Source organism: Kryptolebias marmoratus, linkage group LG6 (assembly GCF_001649575.2).
Source record: "Kryptolebias marmoratus isolate JLee-2015 linkage group LG6, ASM164957v2, whole genome shotgun sequence".
Taxonomy (NCBI): Eukaryota; Metazoa; Chordata; class Actinopteri; order Cyprinodontiformes; family Rivulidae; genus Kryptolebias; species Kryptolebias marmoratus.
The window spans coordinates 4,151,356-4,171,863 of NC_051435.1; the positions used below are offsets into that span (position 1 = coordinate 4,151,356).

The window sequence follows — 20,508 nt, forward strand, 5'->3', positions numbered from 1 at the left end:
GTATCTGATGGGGGAACGGGGCTCGACGTAACAGCAGCAACTCGAGCACATTGCTGCCCCCTATATGTCAAGAGGACAAATAACACCTTTTCTGTTCAAATTGCCAACCCGCCACAGTGGCGTGTGTGTTGATCAAATTCACCCGCCACTTCAAATATTTACCCGCATTTGACCGGTGGCGGGTGCTAATTTCCACCCCTGGTCACAACACATATTTTGAATGCTAACAGATTGTGCATAATGGTATTCTGAAGATTTCACCAAATTGGCTCTTAGACATTCATCAACATCTGTGGAAGGAAAGGTGGCGGGTGATATGCATTCCTTCAAGGAAAGTCAGGTTTTTAATGTAATGGAAAATGACCACCAGGTGTCAGTAGAGTCCTTCCATCCATCTGAACAACATCCTGCTGCTTATTTTACATTTCCACCAAACTCTGTCCTAAACTTGTACAAATTGTTTTATCTGTTTGTTTGTCAGAATTTGGTTGTAGGGTTTTGTGTGTGTGTGTGTGTGTGTGTGTAAACAGCTGTTTCAACAAAACCCAGTCAAACTTCATTCCCACAGTGACTCAAACATAAAAATTGGACAGAAATGTAAGCAAACAGAAGTTTTGTTTTGTCAGGACGATGCAAACAGATGACACAGCTCTGAGTGATTCTCACTCAGGATTTATTCCCTGCCATGTTTCTGGGGATCCTCCATGTTAGGAAAGCTTCAGCAGCTGGATGAAGGTGGGGCTTTACCCGCAGAAATCCAACCTAGGCGGGGATTAGAGCTGGGGGAAAACGTGTGGGCTGAGCGATGACACCCCTGTATGAGTCAGACGACGGATAGGAATGACTGAGTGTGGATAATTGCTAACATTAATACCACTGTACACAGAAGGAAAAGTCTGCATTTACAGCAGCATGATGTGAACACAGGATGGATCAGGATTCAGCCTTGAAACGATGAAATCAACCACATGTTTTCAAGTGTCTGCAGCAACTTTTAGCCACTGTTTATCCTGTATTTGTTGATTCTAGTCACCACATTAGATTAGACAGTTGTCTATGAACACCAGAGTGAGTGGATGGCCTTAATCCTGTTTTTTAAATGCAGTCTTGCATATTTCAAAATAAACCTAAAAATAAGCACCAGTGTCACTGAGATTGATACGAAAACACTTATGTTTGTGTGGGTTTTGGATCAATTGCAGTCAGTGTTTTATCCGAAGGATTATTCGTGACAACATAGATCCTTGGTTCTCAAACGGTGGTACTCGGGAGCCCGTTAAATTTTGATATCAACTATTTACAAATAAATTAAGAGTTAATTAAACATTTCTACTGAACTGATCAAACTAAACAGTAGGGAAAATCAAAAAGATGAATGATTCAAACAACCATTTGAACCATTTGGCTTCAAATGGACACTATTTTGGGGGAAAAGAATTGCCTTGGAGATATTTTGAGAGCCTTGTGGAAACGGAAGTAAACAATGGCTAACCAACCTGCTAGTGTAGCGGCACAAGTGAAGTCTCTATTGGATCTGCCAGCAATAATAGGTTTGAAATAGAAAAGATAGTTGATTCAAGTTTCCTCAACTTTATATTCAAAATGTGGAGCAGGAGAAGAGCCAAGAGCTGCAGGCAATTCATGGAGCTGTCAAATCCTGAACTGCAGCAAGTCAGATATGAATATTATCTCTTAAGGATACATTTTTTTAATGACTGTAGCAATGGATAGGACTTGGAGAACTTTTGTGGTGGTACTTGCTATAAAAAGTTTGAGAACCCCTGCCTAAGTTGACTCTATAATAAAACAGTCTGACAGAGAGGTGATTCACAAAAAGCTCCTGGGAAGAAAGTTGCCTTATCTGCAGATGGTGTTCAGTTTGTTCTGGAAAAGCAGCAGCCTAAAACTGATGTTTGAATAACACCTCAAAGTTCTGTTTTTAAGAAAGAGGAAAAACATCCAGCAAAGACTTGAGGTGCATCCTGTTTTCAGCCAGCAGCTTTTGAGAATCACCTTATTTGGAGCTAAAATTCTATTTTTTGTCAAACTGTGTTATTGTAGATGTTTTTCATAAATTTAGCCAAAGAAATGGGAACAAATTGTCTTTGTGACAGTCTGTTGGGAATAAGGAGCCTAAAGATCCAATTTAATATTGGTTCTCGGCTAATTTGTTGACTCAGTACTGGTTTATTCCTTTAGTTTAGGAGATTTTTAAAATTATATCTCTATATAAAAGTTTTACACAAACATCTTGTGATTATATAAGCATTTGCAGTATGTGATGGGGATCAGTCTCACCTATAACCATAACAAATTTTATCTCAATACCTGTGAAAATTACTGAGTTCTAAACATTTTTGCGTTTTGCTAAGGTCAGTTGTGGCAGACATCTTGAATTGGGTCAACTCCAAGAGTTAATCAGTTGGAGATGGACATTACTGTGCAAGTTTCAATAAAATTCACCCAGTTGCTCATGAGATATTTTGCTAAGAGACAGAAACATTTCACCTTTTAGTGGGGGTGATTAAAAGAAGTCAAAGCCAAAACACTTTGACAGACCTTCAGAAACTCTGGAGAAGTGTTAATAAAGACCACTTTAAAAGATTATAAGTGCTGCTGGGAAGGGTAATATGAAGAGATGAGAACTATTAACGAAACAGAACCCTTTTGCACAGAACAGTGTGTGACTCATGACTTCAGGGACCTGGTTTGGGTCTGTTCACAGGAGTGACGTAGTGTATAAACTGCATGTGCTCCTGCTGCTCCTGCTGCTGCTGCTGCTGCTCACGTGTTTGGCCTTGTGCATGACAGGAAAAAAAGGAGGAAACATGATTGGAGAAAGTGTGAGGGGGGTGGTGAAGGAAACTGTTCAGCCCCCACCCTCTGATTGTATTCTAAGGGGTTCAGCCCAGCCCTGTGGGAGCTCATTCCAAGGGACCGAGTGGAAGGAAACCCCCACCCTCCCACCACCCATGGCTCTTTACAAACACCCTATGTAATGCTACGTACCACAGACCCAGACTGCAACAAGTGCTTCATACTCCTCATCCTCTCCTTACTAACCTTAACATTCTCTAATATCTTCTTGTTTTCTCATCTGACATCTTTTCTTCTTCCATCTCTCGTCTTCTCCACTTTCTCCCCCTTCCAGCTCTGTTTATTCTCCAAATCGCCAACTTCCTAACAAGGTAAAGCCCAACACGAGTTCAGGGCTCGGCGCTTTTCACACCCAATATGGAAGTCCTAACCCTTCTTCCCATGTGGCCCCAGACTGATGTTTACCAGGGACTCCTGTGATAGGAGCGCCTCCTGATGTGGCCCCTGAAGGAGAGACCCATGACTTTTTGTTCTTATCAAGCAAAAGCACAAGTATGCTTGAATTTCTCACACGTGAGAGCATTCCTCTGGACTTATATCACGCCTAATGTGTCAGAAGTGCTTTACACAGGCCTCAGTCGACTTGTATCTCTACTTGTATCATCCAGAAGGACAGCAGCAAAAGGGAACAATAAACCGAAAACTGTTTGTTCGGTTTTTTTTACTGCATTCATTGTGGATTTGTTTAAGGTCCTCAATGTATAGGGTATCAAAAAACCTGATAATGTCTGATATAACTCTAAAGGTGGCATCAGAATCTGTACGGTTGTGTTTTGATCAAACACTCGAACATCAAAACTCCACTTGACTTTTTTTTTTTTTAGTTTTTTTTTGTCATTTGACAACCAAAAACCAGCAAAGATAAATGTAAGAATTATCATAGTTTTATGAATATAATTATAGTTGTAAGTCTGTCGCTCTCTCCCTGGTTAAGAAAAGACTTTACTGTATAATTAGTTTTATTATTTTCATTTTGTTGTGGAGTTAATCGTCGTTTTGTGTGACGTTGTGGAGCTCCCTTCAGTCTGACCCTGGGAACTCTCTCACAGTGTGTATGCTGGTTGTAGGTCATGGTGCCACCCACATTGGAAGGCCTCTAATTAGTACGTTAAAAAACGTTACCCCCCTTGTACAAATATAGTCCCACAACTATTTAAATAGAAACGAAGTGAGCCATGATGTAATTACATATTTGACTCTAAAAAGGAAGCTTCCCACTGTCTCTGGTTTCAGTTTGTATGGACCAACTCTGAAAAGTAGGTTAATTTCTGTTTTACTTATAATTCACAAATAACACTTAGTTTCATTTTGTGCAACTTATGCACAGCAAGTTATGACATTATTAAATAAAACAATACTGAAATACTTGGACAAGCGCTGGTCAAGTTTTGAGGGCAGCGTTCCATTTCAAGGAAGATAATTCAGTCTTTATTAAAACACCTGAGCTGTGTCATTTCAAGCCAGAAGGTTTGCCATGAAATGGGCATATTGGTTTGTCAACTAATATTTTGAAAGCCAGAGAATAAAACTTGGTCTTTTTTTTAATCACAAATGTGTATCCTATAGGTTCAAAATAATAGGAACGTTTTAGGTTTGAGTTATTTTAGAGATTTCTGATTAGCTTAAGTCCTCTTTGAGAATTTCTTCCTTATTCTATAGACTGACATCACTCTGTTATTCAATTCTCCAACACTCACATCTGACACTGGAGGGCGTCCATCTTTAGATCCATGCTGCTGCTGTTTGTTTTTGTTTACGCAGCGCTAAAACACTGCAGATGTTAGTTATAATTAATCAGTGTTCCTATAGGAGTCAGGCTTTAGTATTTATTTAGCTCAAACACTAATTAAAACCAGAGATGGATTTTGTTTTATTTATCTTTATGTATCTTTCTTACGAATTGCCAAAAACCAGCTTACCCAATCTTCCAAACCTTTACATCAATGTTACACAGAGAGAATGTATTGCTAAAGAAACATCCTGTATATCTCAAACATAATAATTAAAGAGAGTACATGGACTGATCACAGGACTTCTAAAATACTGTAATCTCCTCTCTGACACAATGTAAACCAGCCAACTTACACATTCATATCAATTATTTATCAGCTACCCAGAGATATTACAAATGCTTTGGAAAATGTGACTTGGTAGAGGAAGAATAACTCATTACATAAGGTGCAAAGCCTTCCAGGAAAAGCACATGGCCTTCCTCTTTATTTGGAAAGCCTACACCTCGACACACTGAGCTGTGTTTTGGTTCTCGGTCCTTCGAGGGGATCTGACAGTTTATGAGCTGCCGGTCCAGGTGCTCTTCCCTATTGACCCTTATTTGTACACCCAGTGGGAGTCCGAGGAGAGGGCTGGGCAAAAGGGAAGTTACACAAAAAGGAGTGAAAATTAGTGTTTAATCTTGTTTGATTGTATTCTTTAGTTTTCAATTGTCTTTTATACAACATAATTTCTCTCTTTTTATTGGAATACCCTGAGCTTTCATAATAAAGCACTAAAGGAATTGTAATAATTTTGGTTATCTCATGCCTTTTTTAAATGGTTTGATGCTTTAGTATATATTCTCATGAACAACATACAAACTGTAATGGTATTATTTTAGTTTAAGGGGAACTTGACCTGGTTAAAGTTCTGTACTAATGTGTTTTACTCAAGTCTTGGTAAAATTAGTAAGCATCATGGCCTCGCTACAGAAGTTCACACAGACCAGTCCTTCTCCATAACACTTATTGTGGTGGGTCTCTTGATATGTCCCCAAAAGACCTCACCAAACCCTGCAAAGACCATCCACAGTCTGGCTGAGTTTATTTAGCATCATAATTGGGTCATTGTACAATGTGAAGGGTCCTGAACAACAATGGACTTAGACAACAAAACAACATTATCTGTAATGCCTTAAGTCCAAATTACAATACCATTTTTGCAATTCTGAGAAGACATTTTAAATTTCCCAATAGCGAAACAAAGAAAAATGGATATTTGTCAAGTTCTTCTCAATGGAAGAAACACCAAAGTGAAAGCAAATATTTGTTTTGGTTCTTGAAATGTGCACTTTGTTGGCATATATTAAAGAACTTCTTTATTTCCAATGTGGTGTTCTAATAGTGATGTTCTCTTCATCATGTTGATATTTCTCCTCTCAAACAACAACTGCACAGGTTAATGTTTGGTTATTATAAAACACATTGAATAGAACAGATTTTCAGTATTAATAGAACACCACATGTTGATGTTCTTGTTGTTAATAGTATTTAAACAAGTCAGACATCAGAGTACTTACAGTGTTTCAGAATAATGAATTAAGCCTCTGAGAAGAAGCCGGTGTCCTGAGAGAAGGTCGCTGAACACTGAGAAGTATTAACCAGCTGTCTTTAACCTCAGAGCAAACACTGTGGGATCTGCGTGGACCTTTTCATGCCTCCATGACAACCGCTCAGTGTCATGATGCTAAAAGGCCTCATAATGTTTGGAGAGATGCTTTATCGACTGTAAAAGTAATTTTGTTTTCTTGTTTTTGTTTTTTTCAGTGTGCCGGATAGCTTGCCACAAGAAATGTGAAGTCAAGGTAAGACTTATAACAGTGTTGAAAAGTTGACACATAAAGACATGTTTAAAGATAACTTTTGTACGTTTGTTACTTAAATTATTTATTGACATTGATTATCTTGACTGAGCTACACTTGTTGGGGTCTGCAGATGCAGTTGTAGGTGTTGTTTGGAGAGTTTATGGTCTGGGGAGAAAAAAAATCTTAAGAATGTCTAAACAAGTCCTCAATGTACCCGAATATGTTTACATTGGAAGAGCTTCTGTGTCTTGGAGATCACCCTGTCTCTAAAAATAAACGACCTCTGGATGGAGCTCAATTCATCCCCTGAATTCTGTTGAAAAGCAGCAAAAGACAAAAACAAACTGAGCACAAAAAAGCTGTGTGCTTTGTGTATCTGAAGAGTTTTTTTTTTTTTTCCCATCTGGGGTTTACAGCTGGAATCTCACACGTCAGCGTACAACACACACACACACACACACACACACACACACACACACACACCCTTCATCTGGTATCCATTATTGAAATGGGTTCTTGTTGCCAGGTTTACCCACTTTTTATTTAACTCTCAGGAAATGCCAGGAGTGCAGCGCAGACAGGACAGGCTAAATATGAGGAGAGGGCTTGGGACACAAATATCAGGTGGGCTTCAGTCAGGAAAAAATAGCTGAAATGATCAGAAATGATAAACACAGCACATGTTTTCTCACTGGTCTGCATTGAAACTACTTTGAACAAAAAACTTGTGTGATTTGTTAGAGCCTGGAGTAAGTGTTTGGGATGACTCTCAGCTGCAACAAGAGGTCGACTGATTTGTTTTGTTTTGCTTTTCTTTGCCAATACCTTTTAGAAATCAGGGCAGCCATTGGCCATTATACAAACAATTTTATTTTTATGTTGTTGCGTTTTTTTGTCAGTATGCATTTTTTTAACAACATATTGCTCAACTTAAATAAACACATCTTAAACAGAAATTAGAATAATTCAGAAACTTAAACAAAAAGTGTATATGAGACCATTCATGCTTGAAAACACAACTAAATTGTGGCCAACAGTGAGCTGGTTGTAGAAGTTTGTGCAGCATCTTCTTTTTCCTACTTGGTAGTTAGTTAAATGTGCACATGGCCTGGCATGGCCAATGGCTGATTATTTAAAAAGTGTCAAATATTAAAGTAAATTGGTTGGACAATTGGTGGAAGACGCTATGAATCAGGCCTCAAAATCATCTGGTTTTAGTAAAGGCTCAATTCAAAAAGCTTTTTTTTTCTTGTGAAACACTATCAAATGATTAAAACCAGTTTTCTTAAGTTATTAGCAAGATATTATAATTCAAGGGTGCTATTTAACTCAATTAGATCCCAAGCTTCCTGAACTGGACCAAATATTGCATCTATTTAAAAAGAAAAGATGGTGATGGACAAATACAGCTCTGAAGGCTTCAAAATAAAACTAATGGGTGACATTCACCACTGAAAACCAGTCTGAGAGTTCAAAAAAGGGTTGATACACTATGGTAGTGTCAGTATTAAGATCTGGAGGAGTAAGAATCCATTAAACTGTTGCTCTTCATTACTTACCAGCCCAGTCCAGTTTTTATTCTGCTGCCTTGAAGATCAAAGTGTGATGAATGGCGCTCAAAGCACATACTTGCTGATAACATTTGAATTTCAGGAACCCAGGGGTCAAATTCGCAGGAGGAGCCGTCGCAGAAGGCCAGAACAAACTGCCAGTGTCTGCATCACACAAATCAGTGACTTTCCATCTCCAAAAATCACAGCAGCATTTCCTTTTCTAAACATTTCAACTGATATTTGTCATAGCTTTGACAGGAAGCAATTTGCTAACAAGTCTGAGATGAAAAACAAGGGAGTGACCCGACGAGGGTCAAGCATGATCCCTATCAGTTTCAGGCAGGCCTGCAGACAAAAAAAGACACATTTCTACTTAGTTCACAGTTTAAAAAAACACCTGAAGTTCCTGTTTCTAAATCCTCTGGAAGTTCTTTATAATAACTCAAATCTGGGACAGTTGTCTTATGCAAACACAAGCTATAAATCCCATATTTAATCTGCTAGCTGCTAACAAATGGTCACAAAATGTGTCTCCCCACCCTCATGCTTGTTAGTTTACAAATGGATGTGAAAAATGAGTTAAATCTTGTTTGTAAAATTTCTCATGGAGGTGATGACAGGAAGGAGCCAGAAACAGAAGATTGGATCACCGTTAAAACAACGTTCAGATTAATTTTAGAGTAAAACTATTTGGAATCAACACACGATTCCTGTTTTTCTGTACTGCTCACATCATCAGAGCTTCCTTATATAATAATAATAATAATAAGACAGTTTTCTCTACATCCTGCTGTAAATAATTTAGAAAAGGTAAAACCTTCTGACCTCTTATGAAGAAGTCTGGGAAAACCATAAGTCCTACATCAGTGAGACACATTGAATGAAAGAAGATAAAATTGCCAGTGTTCTGATGTATAAATTGTAGAAGAAATGTTAAATTTGTGGTAGGAAAAAGAGTTTAGACAGCTCAGAAATTAGTCTGAGACACCACACTCTAAGCTGAACAGTCTGTGGTTAAAATCTCGAAAAAGCATCAAACATAAACTGCAATTATATAAAAATAGTTATAGATATAAATGCGTCTTCCGTCATGTAATGTCCAACTTTCTGTGACTCATTTAAAGTTTGAATGATGTTTCCATGGTTATGGCTGAACTACAGACGCAGATATATTTGTTGGTACCCGTCTACAATAATTAAAAAAACAGACTAAATGCTCTGGTTTTGTCTCATCAGTCTCAGAAACTAACATGCATTTTGGTGAATTCCAGTCTGGCAGTAAGCAGAGTTCAGGAGCTGTACCCACTCGCTCGCTCGTGTTTTTCATTCCTCCAAATCATGAAGCACTTGTTTTCATTTTTCCTGGCTTCTAAAACGTCCAGAGTTCACGTTTTAAAAAGGTGGAGAAAACATCTGATTCGTTGCGCTCACTTCCGCGCAGTGTTTTGTTATTTCAGAGTAGTTGTTTGAGACGTGTTCTGTTTCTGTTTGAGGGTCAACTCGCTGGTGGAGGTGTCCCCAATCACCTGTTCATGTTGGCACATTTCTTCTTCTGATGAGATGAAAACATTCAAATGGAAATAATAAAAATAAAAGAAATGATCAAAGACTTTGGTTCAGTTGCTGTGCTCACTTCACGGAAGCTTCTGGGTAAGTTTTATCTTCACTTAGAAAAATAGGAGACCCATGGGTCATGAGGAATGATGATTGGTTAAAAGCTAAATACAAGGAACAAATCAGAAGTACACCTGGCCGAAAGAGGGTGGATAAAGTGTGTGAACTGTAAACCTGTTGGGATGAAGTTTAGGTTGTGGCAGCAGGTTTACGCTGTGTTTTCAGCTGTCTTAGACAAAAGAGTCATGAGGAAAATCTCTCATAGTGAGCTCGACTCGGTGGTTTGTGCTTGTTCAGTGTGTTGAGATCACCGACAGCAGTAAAAACTGTCACATCCTACAAAAATATCAAACAGTGCCAGACATTTTCTAGATAAATCATTCAGTCCTGCTGTGACCAAAGCCTTTTCCTGCCACAAGTTATTCACAGCTGTCCCGGTTTCCTCCTCCTCCTCTCCATCTTTAGAGTTTGGCTATAATAATAATAAGAGCGTTAATGTCAGCGCTTCATTTCCATCTGTTGTTGGACTGATATCTGTCACATTTTTCTGTCGGGCATTCAAGATTCTCCTTCAGCAAAATCTCTGCCATCTAATAAATCTTACATCATACTGTGTGACACGGGTTACTGTTAGGATTTGATAGTACTGAGCTGCACAATGCCGTGGGGAGCAGTCCTTTATGATTTTTAAAATTGTGCAACATGAGCCTCAAAACATATATTTGACTATTTTTAAATCCTAGTCTTACAACCACAAGTTAAAAGCAGTGAAATGTCCAAACTTTGTGCGTTATTTAACATAGTATAAACCTCTGTTTTAGCCTTTATAAACTGTTAAATGTGTTTGTTTTCCTTTTTGTTTTATTTGTTACAGTTGGGAGGCTCCAGATAAAATAAAGATAATGACATCTATCAACTGACTAAAAACAATATAATTATAAAATAGCAGCTGTTAGACCTAACAGAGCTGTAATAGTTTGTAATTCACTAATTCCTGGTCTTACAGTTTGTCACAGATGGTAGTGAGTGGTAGGTGGTAGGTTTAGGGGCAGAGTACCGACATGCATCTATTTTCTTTGTTAGTTTTTTCTCACTTTGAGCACTGGTGGTGTTCAGAAAAAAGGTAATTAGCCATCTTTACTTAACTCCTTTTTTTTCCCCAGGCACAGATAGCTGTAGGACATCTGGTGAAGCTAATATTCCAGCGGAGATACTATGATATTTCAGCCGAAATGACCTTCTAATGTGAAACTGACAGTAAAGATTGACAAGATATCATTCATATGAAACAATATAAAGGTTTTGAGACGTTGCTGTAAGAAGCAGGAACCCAATCATCAATCTCACTCAGACTAGCTGTTAGCTTGTCAGTCCTGTATGAATTAGACTCTATTTCTCCAAACTGAGGTCATTCAAAGAACTATCTGCAACAGGTAAGATATTAATTGTTCATAACCTTTCCACAGAAGTCAACTCCAACAGATCTGAAGCATTGCTTTAAGTGGCTCTGGCTGGTATCAAGGACAATGATATGAAAAAGCTGCTTTATGGCTTATAGGTAGCTAATGATTAAAGGATATTGAAACCATAAAAGATGCATTACACTCCAAGTGATGTGAAAGATATTTCTGTAATCTAGATGTTGGTTAGAAATGGGAGTTACAGTAGAAAGGAGTAAAGTTTACTTCTGCTCAGGAAGCATGTAAGATAACCATGTCTAAATCATATCAGTTTGGCTGGAGACGGAGGCTCACTAGAACAAAAATAAAATGGACGGTGTCTGTTCGCAATGCAAAGATTCCCATGAGTGTGTGCCACAGTAGCTGCATGTACTCTGTTTTCCAGAAGGCAGCCTGCAGTCTGATTAAACACAGACTCGGCCAGAAGCTCTGAGGCTAATTGAGTTAGCAGTCACAGGACAGAGCACATGGCTGCTGCTCTGCTCTCCTCACTAGGACACCATATGTTTTTACAAACGCAACCCAAAAAGGCGAGCACAGGATTAATCATGTTTTCTCATTTAAAATAAGACACACGATGAGGATGAAAATACATTAGAAGTAAAGTTAGGTGTTAGTTGCATGTTATATCTGAAACTAACATTCATTAACAGAGTGTTTACCTTCTGCTGCTTTGCTTATCAAAGTTTCAAAGATGCTGTGGGACCTGTTAGTATGTGTTCGTATGAAGGAGGAATTTAGCTCAAAATGTGTAAAATTGACTAAGTTATAGCCTTTTTTCTGTTTGCTATGGTCAGTTAGCTTTGGTGGCCATCTTAAATTGGAAGTCTCAAAAGGTTGATCTGTTCTAAATGTACATCCAATGGTTATTTTCTGGGAGTTTCAATAAGTGGTTCAGAAGATATTTTGCGAACAAACAGACATAGCCAATTACACGATTGCCCACCGTTTATGCTAACAAGCTATAATGAATCTTTAAAACCCATTTTAAGTTGACATTAAACTGAATTATAGGTCTAAAGTATATGAAGGTTCACAATCTTCATATTCTTTCATTGAAAAATATCTTTTTTCCCCTGTTCTAATAATGTAAGTGACTCAAATGAGAGAGAAGAGCATGAAGAGAAAACAGTGAGGGTGAGGTCTGGTTTCATCAGACTGACTCAGGCTTTCCCAAGCAGCATCAGCAACACCCTTTCAGGGTCCAGACTGAGTTTCATGTAAATTTTTCTCCTGGATCCTCAAAAGCTTTAGTTAACGGACCCAAGCACGGGGCGGAAAACTAAATAAATAGAGACTCCAGAGTTTTCTGGGAGGGAAATCTGAACAGTTTGATGAAGAAGGGTTTGGATAGACTGTGTTTGATTCCATTTTGCCCTTCTGAAGAAAGAGAGGTGCAATGAAAAGATACCGGAGGAAGTTTATGCGTGTGTATGTTCAACACTGAATGAATCTTGGCGCTCTTGTCACCGTCTCCTTTGTACAGTTGGCTCATTGTTGACATTTTTTTCCACCAACTCCTGATTACTCCATCATGTCAGGGGCTGGGCGTTCCTGTTTGTTTTCTCTGCTGTATCTAAGCACATTTCCCTACCACGCTGTTACTAAACACACGACCATAAGCCACTACTTCTTGTGCAAGGTCTTCGCTCAAACACTAGAAAACAGATGATAAATGGTTGTTTTCTGTTCTCAAAAAACCCACAGATCCAATAAAGAATGTTTCAAGTTTTGCAACCCAGTTATTATCATATTTCAGCTTAAAGGACGGCAACCTTTTTGTTTGGAGGATTAAACCTAAAGCTGTTTGTTTAAATATGTTCGTGTAATCTTTTTATGGAGTGTTGTTTTTGGTAATCTGTTGACAAAAACATAACATTCTAAACTGTATTTTTATTATACTTAACAAACCATTTTTCTACTGACAGCCGTCACTGACTGTAGTGTTATTACAACTCTTTGATGCCATATAATAATGTATGCTCCTTTTGGCGCCAGGGGCAATCATGTATTTGCTTGTGTGTTGGTTTGTTTCTGTTCTGCATTAATCAGTGGAAATATTTTAATGAAACCCTCATTAGGTGTACATCTATAACTGATTACCTTTTGGAGTCAACCCAATGTAAGATGGCCACCATATCTAAATGACTTTAACTTAATCAAGGTTGTAGTTTTTGAGCTAAAATTTGGTGATATCTGTGGGTGATATGCACTCTTTAAGGATCGTTACTTCCATTAAACAAGAATGAAAGGAAATGACTGGGCAGTCATACCTGTTAGGTCTGTATTTTAACAAAACGAACAAAAAACATTTGAATTTCCACAACTTTGTCTTTAAAAGTCACAGATGACAACTTTTAATAAGATGGTGTTCAGAAAAGATGGAAAATTCCCTTTGTGTATTGTTGTTAAAACAAAAATAATTTGTTTTTTAGGGAGGAGACAATAAGTTTATCTGTAGGATTTATGGTTGTTTATTCAAATGGAATAATTATGGCTCTTTTAATGGATCTTGGATTATCTGTGTTGAGTAAGATTAATGAGGATACTCTTCCAACTGGCTTGAGTTAAAATCACTTGGCTTAAAAGCACTTTTGAACAAAGACTAAAATGTCAGTTTATATAGAAGCAAAAGGAGAAAACCTCATGAGACATTTTTTGTGATGTTTTATGGTGTGTTTAAAAATAAATTTAGGTTTGAAAAATGTGAAGAATAAGAAAATTGAGCCAAAGACAAGTTATTTAAGGTGGTATCTCACTGGACTGTGGCTAGTTGGCATTGATGATTGAGTCTCCAGAATGTGTCGAAACGCTCGTAGTTATCGGTTGCAGAGGCTCTCCGTCCTGACACGAGTTTTGTTCTCATGGTTCTCAACTGAAAAAGAACTGGGCTTCATTTACAGTAAAGAGGCATAAAGAAAAATCACTCATTTTACGGGTCCATCTATGTTCCAACCCTCAGCTCTGGTCAGAAAGTATGAATTGTGTATCCTCCCAGATATAAGTGGCTGAAATGAGCTTCCTCAGCCTTACAGATAGCTTGAGGACATCCATCATCTTAAGTCTGTTTATTCTTTTATTGCTGGTGGAGAATACAAAATTAGTTTATGGACTTGGAGCCTTTTTGAACACCATGTTAGGACTCCATAGTTTAATGTTCTTTTTTAATATTATTATTATTATTTCTTACAAACATCCTGATTTTATTCTTTAATTGTTTGTATTCTATATTATTTTATATGGTCAGTAGTGGTAAAATAAGTTTTTTCACATTTTTCCCAGTTTCTCTTTTTCTTAGTTTCTTCACCAAAGGCAAGATCTCCAACATACTGATATAATCTGCCCTTATTACTCAAGATGCATCCCATTTTTTCAGTTTGAAAAGTCAAAGTACTCAACCGGGGATTGATGTTGCAATGAAAGAGTGAGAGAGAGAGAGAGAGAGAGTAATCAAAACTGCAGTGAGAGGATAAAATAATTATACCAGGACTTATGGGTAGTTGTCTTTGGGACTGTAGGTGTGATTACAGCAAACTGTCCTGGAACCATAAAGGTAATGATAGAAAAAAAAAAGAAACAGGAAATATACCAGACTATTACCTTCAAATACAGATGGCTAACTTTCCCATGCTTTATAGCTTTTAGGACGCTGGGAAGAAAACCCGAAGATTCAGGGGTTTCCCATAACCCACCGTTCAGTCTAACGTTAAAGGTGTCTGTCTCAAATAAACAAGCATGTTGTTTTTGTTCCCGTAAACCACACGTCGCCTCCCGACTCGTCCGGCCTTCCTTCCTGGCCCTTGTTACTAATAGTGAATTAAATGGTGCTTATACCTCCAACATCTGGCGAACAAGACTCAAGTTAAAGGTGTTGCTTTTAGAGCTGCATTCTATATAATTACCTCCAAGCAACATCAAAGTCTGTGGCCATTCTTTCCATGTTGAGGTATAATTTTTAATGCGCAACAAATTACAAACATTCTTTGTCTGCTACCAGATAAATGCTAGTGGAGTTCGGGAAGCAAAAACTGCAGATATGTTTAGTAATTGACCTTTTCAGTTAGGATGAAAGTTTTTCACTCATAAATGTGTTTTTTCTGTCGTCATATCATTTGACGATGCAGGTGTTAGGGGTTATCATGTCTTTATTTATGTCTCACAACTCACTTCTGCAAATAACAGCCAAAGCACTTTGAAAAAGGCATTGCATTCCTTAAAGGAATGCATTTCGCCTGCTGTTATTTCTGTCAGAGTTTTAAATTAAAGTCAAACTAAATGCTAGAGGTAGCAAAAGGTTGGCTAAAAGGTCAAAAGTAGAAAAAGGTTCACTGAAGTAGCAGCACAATAGCTAGAAGAAGCATAAGAAAACGAAACTAGAGCAAGTTTGCTAAAGAAAATTTCAAAGAGAACAAAGTTTCTGAAGAAACTGAGGAGATCTCGATGTATTTCTGTGGAGAAAATACTTGTACAACAGGAGCTAAAAGTAGCAAAAGGCTAACTAAAAGCAACACTGTAAGACAAAAATAGAACAAGTATGCTGAAGCAGATTACAAAGACAACAATGTTTCCGAAGGAATTGAAGCGGTCTCAATGTGTTTCTATCAGGAAATAATATTTGTAAATATAATTTGAAAAGCATAGGAGTTACAGAAACCAAAAATCATAGCACCCATCTCCTGAATTAGCTGAATGTTTTGATATATAAGATGAAATTGTTAGATTGCTAAAAATGATAAAAAGAAGAATTTTTTAAACCAGGACAACAATAGTGTGAAGAATGCTGACTCAGCACTCGCACATTGATCAGACCTGCAGTTTTAGTACCTTTGTGAGCTGACAGACTGAGATCTTGTCTGATAACTCTGTGCCCCTTGTTACCTTCCACACTGACTTTATGCTTTAATCAATAGCTTCATTCATGGGTCTCTCTCTCCACAGGGCTCTCTCTCCAGCTCTACAAAAAATGCAAGTAATGCTCTTTATGTTGGGGGAAAAATGGGGGGACTTCAGGGGACTCATATTTAACCTGTAACTTGAGAAGCTGATAACAAGGAAAGAACCAAGAACAAGCTTGTGAGGAAAGAGTGTGTGAGACGGAGTAAAAGTGTTTAGTTTCTTCAGCTCGTGTCTCATTCTTTGGGAAATTCACTTCAGAGTTTTTTTTCCTAATTTCTCCATACTCATGTGTCTCCCTGTTTGGGAGGAGGGTGAAAATTGTCTGAACCAGAGGGAGGAGTAAAGGCCGGGCAGTGAAAGAGAGGGGGAACAGGCAGACTTATTCAGCTCTGTGCTGCACTGCGCCGCCTCCAGCTGTGGGATGTTAACCTTACACTTCTCCCCACTCTTACTGTAAGACTTTTGTGGTGTTTTTTTTTTTTTTCCTTTCCTTTTCCTGGAGGAGGGCTCAGACTGAAACACACACATACACTTTTCCTCTCTGACACACACACACACTGCTCGGTTCAGCGCTGCACCAAGGTAACGGACTGGATTTAGCCTTACCCATCTGGTCGGAGCGCAGAGGAAACCTGCACAGAGGAGGTGGAGGGAGGGAGGGAGGGAGGGAGGCGGAGGACGATGCAGCACTAAAACACACAGAAAACCAAAGACTCAGAGCGACACATTAACACACACACATTGAAAGGATGGCCACCGCTGTGTTTCAGGTAAGGAGTCGGACTTAGAGCTGGAGATTTATTTAATTTGTGGAGAGAAACACAATAAGTAGAGTCTTCTCTGACCTAGCTGTGTGGAGCTGGTGCTGTAGGTTGTTACAGCAGCATTTACTGCAGATTTGGTGTTTTTTAAAGTTGCTGCATGTCTGCACAGCAGAATGCATCCTGATTCTTCCAATGTAGGCTCACATTAAATGTCAGTGGTGTGGGTGAGGTTGTTTTGACTTTTCCTGCTGCATAAATCTAAATTTTGAATAGATTTATATCATGTAAAAGCCCTGCCTGTATGTGTGTGGTCCCTTCGATTTACCGTGGCTCACGGTTGTTAATAGAAACAAGTTGCAGATGATCTTTGTCTTTCCAATCTCTTACCGATTGTGGCTTGAGGAGCCCAGAAAGCATTTGTCAGAAAGTGGTTTATAAAACTTGAACATGTCTCTGCGGGTGAGGGGGATCCCAGCCTTGGTGAGTCTGCAGCCGTGAACTTGGCTGCAGCGTTTCACAACGGGACTTTGCAGAATTTGTTAAACTGAAAGCATCGCCCCAGGTGTGAGAAAACCCATGGAGGGAGCTGCTTTTGACTCCTTTTTGCTTTGTGTAGGGAGTAAAGAAGAAAGTGTGAAATCACAAGTTAAGTTTGTGAGCAGGTTTCCAAGGCCAGCTGTGCACAAACAGCTGTCAGCCCCTGTCTGTGGGAGACTGGATCTGTCATAGATTTAATGCGTAGAACCACATCTTCTGTGTAAGTGGGCTGTTCAGAGGGATCTGTTCTTCAGATACTGTTGTAGAAAATAAATCAAAGTGAATCTCTGCATTGTGTAACTCTAGCTGACTGAGCTTCCATGTCTGAGAAGGCACAGAAACAAAGTTCCCATCAGTTCCCTGAACACAGCAGCTATCTTCATCCTGACTCCACATAAACAGGGATTTAGTTATCAGATGAAACATATTTTAGAGCAGTATCTAAATTATTTAAGGCCTGGCTAGATCTGGTGCGCTCAGCGTATGTGTTCAGGATGACTCTCAGCTACTGTCAGGCTACATTGTAGCTTAATAAATTTGTAAATTTGATTGAGTTACAGCAATTGTTGTGTTTACTGAGATTGATTAGCTGTGATTGTCATCTTGAATCGGATTGACTCCTTAAGTTATTCACTTGTATAAATGCATCCAATGATTACTTTCTGAGAGTTTTATTTGAATCTGTCCACTGGTTTATAAGATATTCTGCTAACATGACAGACAAACAAACATACAGACAAGGGCAAAAACACTAACACCTGTTTGCCTTTGGTGGTGGACAAAAACAACGTAACTCAAAATTTACAGCAATGAAGTGCTGTAAACAACCATACAACATGGAATTAATGAAGCATAAAGGTTTATAAAACTATGTTTTATACTAACTGAGTTTAAGTTAGCAGCATTTGTACTTAGATGTCAGCCCCGATCGGACTAGCTGCTCACTCATCAGAGACATTGATAGGTACATTGACCTATCTACAACAGCTTAAAAAAGAGGGGGGCGTTTTGGGAAGGTGTGTGTGTGTGTGTTAAGTGATTTGTCTTCGGGTTTCTGGGCTTTGGGATAAGGCAGCCGTCCGTGGATCATTAAAACAAACCACCAGTGTGAATTTCCATGCTCCTCTGTTGATGTAACCTATCATCACAGTGTGACATTAAAACCTTTTTACATCACTGTTTATTGTAAAACAAAGCTCTGCATTTTCTCATTAAAACTAATTAAGACTGTTTTGTGTAACTGAAAAAAAGTTGTCTTATTTTAAAGTTAATATTCTACTCCTGTACAAACAAAAGAAGAATATATCCAGTGTGGGTTTAACTATTATATGGCCAATTTATGTGAATGATGATTTAGTTTTCACACTGTTTTTTTCTGTACATGTGTTGCACTGTAATTAATTTTGCAGTTTTTTTTTTTTAAATATTTTGGACATTAACAAAAAAAAATCATCTCATTCATGAGATGGGTACTATAGTTTTGATTTTTGGAACTTTTAAACTCTTAGAAATATTTATATTTTTATTCAAAGGAATAAATTGAAATCCCATCAGTTCCTTCAAAAATATTGTTGTCATTAAAATCTGCTTCTTTATACTTGTTTTATTTTTTGTCTTATAATATTGAGCTTTTAACTAACTTTTTGCTACTTTTAGCTTTTTAGCTCTTTGCCACTTCTAGCTTTTAACTAGACTTTTGCTGTTTGAAGCTTTTAGCTGGCTTTTTGCTGTCTGTGGCTTTTAGCGAGTGTTCTGTTTCTTTCATCTTCCTCAGTAAAGTCATTCAGCGTTTCTCTAGTTTTCTCATACTGACACTCCCTAAATGCTGAGTGCATGCTGTGCAGAACTGGAGCACAGGGGTTCTTTTCTGTCCTCTGGACTGAATCTTGGCAGCCTGCAGAAGATTAGACACATAAATAAGCTCCAGCAGTGCCAAAGCATCATGCCTTCCACCTGGGCTTTTACTTAAATTAATAGCATCCAGTAAAAGCTTCACATTTATCAAAGCCTTCATATATTGTTTCGCTTAAAGTCATTATTTAGTGGGTCGTCTGGCTGGATGAGAGTGATATCACCGCCTCACAAAAAGGTGTTTAAAAATTGCATTAAGTAACATATCCGGATATTAAAGATGCAATAAAATATACAGTAGATTTCTGTTCAACAGGATCTAACAGCTCAGTACCAGAATGACACAAGAAAACCCACCAACTTGGACCGAACTGCCTCACTTTATGGTTTTAGTTTTGGTTTTTATTGTCACCCGCTGATTTCCATGCAAGAGTTTTAAACTGATCAGTTAAGGCTCGGCGTCTGAAGAGACATTACAACATTTACAACAAGATAAAAGTTATCAGCAGAATAAAACTTAAACGGCTCTCCACCACATGTATAACAATCCACTGAGTCTCAGCTCCAACACAGGCTTTATTGACTTCAGCTCAACGTGATGCTTATTGGATGAGACTCCTCTAACAAAAGTCAGCTGAATTGTTTTTATGTTGTCGCTTTGTGGATGGTTTTGAAAGATTTATTTGGATTTTGATGCTCAGATGTCCTCAGTTGAACAGGCTTTTATGTTTTTATTAGCAGAGAAGCTTATTTTAAGTTTCTGACTAAAACACATGTTGAAGATGCACGTTAAAAGAAATTAAAGGGTAAAAAAAAAGCAGTTTTTAGACTCGAGGTGTTTTGGTTTTGTGTATTGTTTTAGATGTTGTTTTTTGTTTGTAAAACCATAACCATTCATATAAAAGATGTTTCATTCTACAACCCCTAAATTCTAGAAAAAACATAGAACAGTATGAACCGGACGGTCGTTTTAGATGCCTCACATTTGTGTTATGTCCCAAATATAACCAACACAGCCCTGAGTGAATAACCATGAACTATATGATTAGTTTAAAAACCAACTACACTGTAAGAGCTGTTGAGTAGTTGACAAAAAAGTGAATAAATAAATAAAACCTAATAGTTTTCTGCAGTTATTGTAGGCGTTATGAACTTTTTTCTTGGACTTTGGTTTAACCGGGACATTGTAGGCTTCACATACAAGATGCATAAACAGGAAAATGATGAAAAGCAGATTCAAAGAGCCATTTTTATCTCATTCTGTATAGTAAAAGGATCGATATCGAGCATCTTGCCCATCAAAACTGAAGCAGATCAAATGTCTTCCCTGATTTATTAGCGAGATTACCTTGACATTGTTCAGGTTTTCCAATTAGAA

General features: G+C 38.1%; 1 protein-coding gene across 1 annotated transcript in view; it reads left to right on the plus strand.

The window, feature by feature from the left end:
- tns1b (tensin 1b) overlaps positions 1–20,508 on the plus strand; it is a gene marked incomplete in the record, with an annotated part of 143,320 nt that overhangs the window by 49,569 nt on the left and 73,243 nt on the right. Inside the window, 1 exon segment of the mRNA XM_037976306.1 lies at positions 6,417–6,454. Within this exon segment, the coding sequence (XP_037832234.1) occupies positions 6,417–6,454 (38 nt within the window).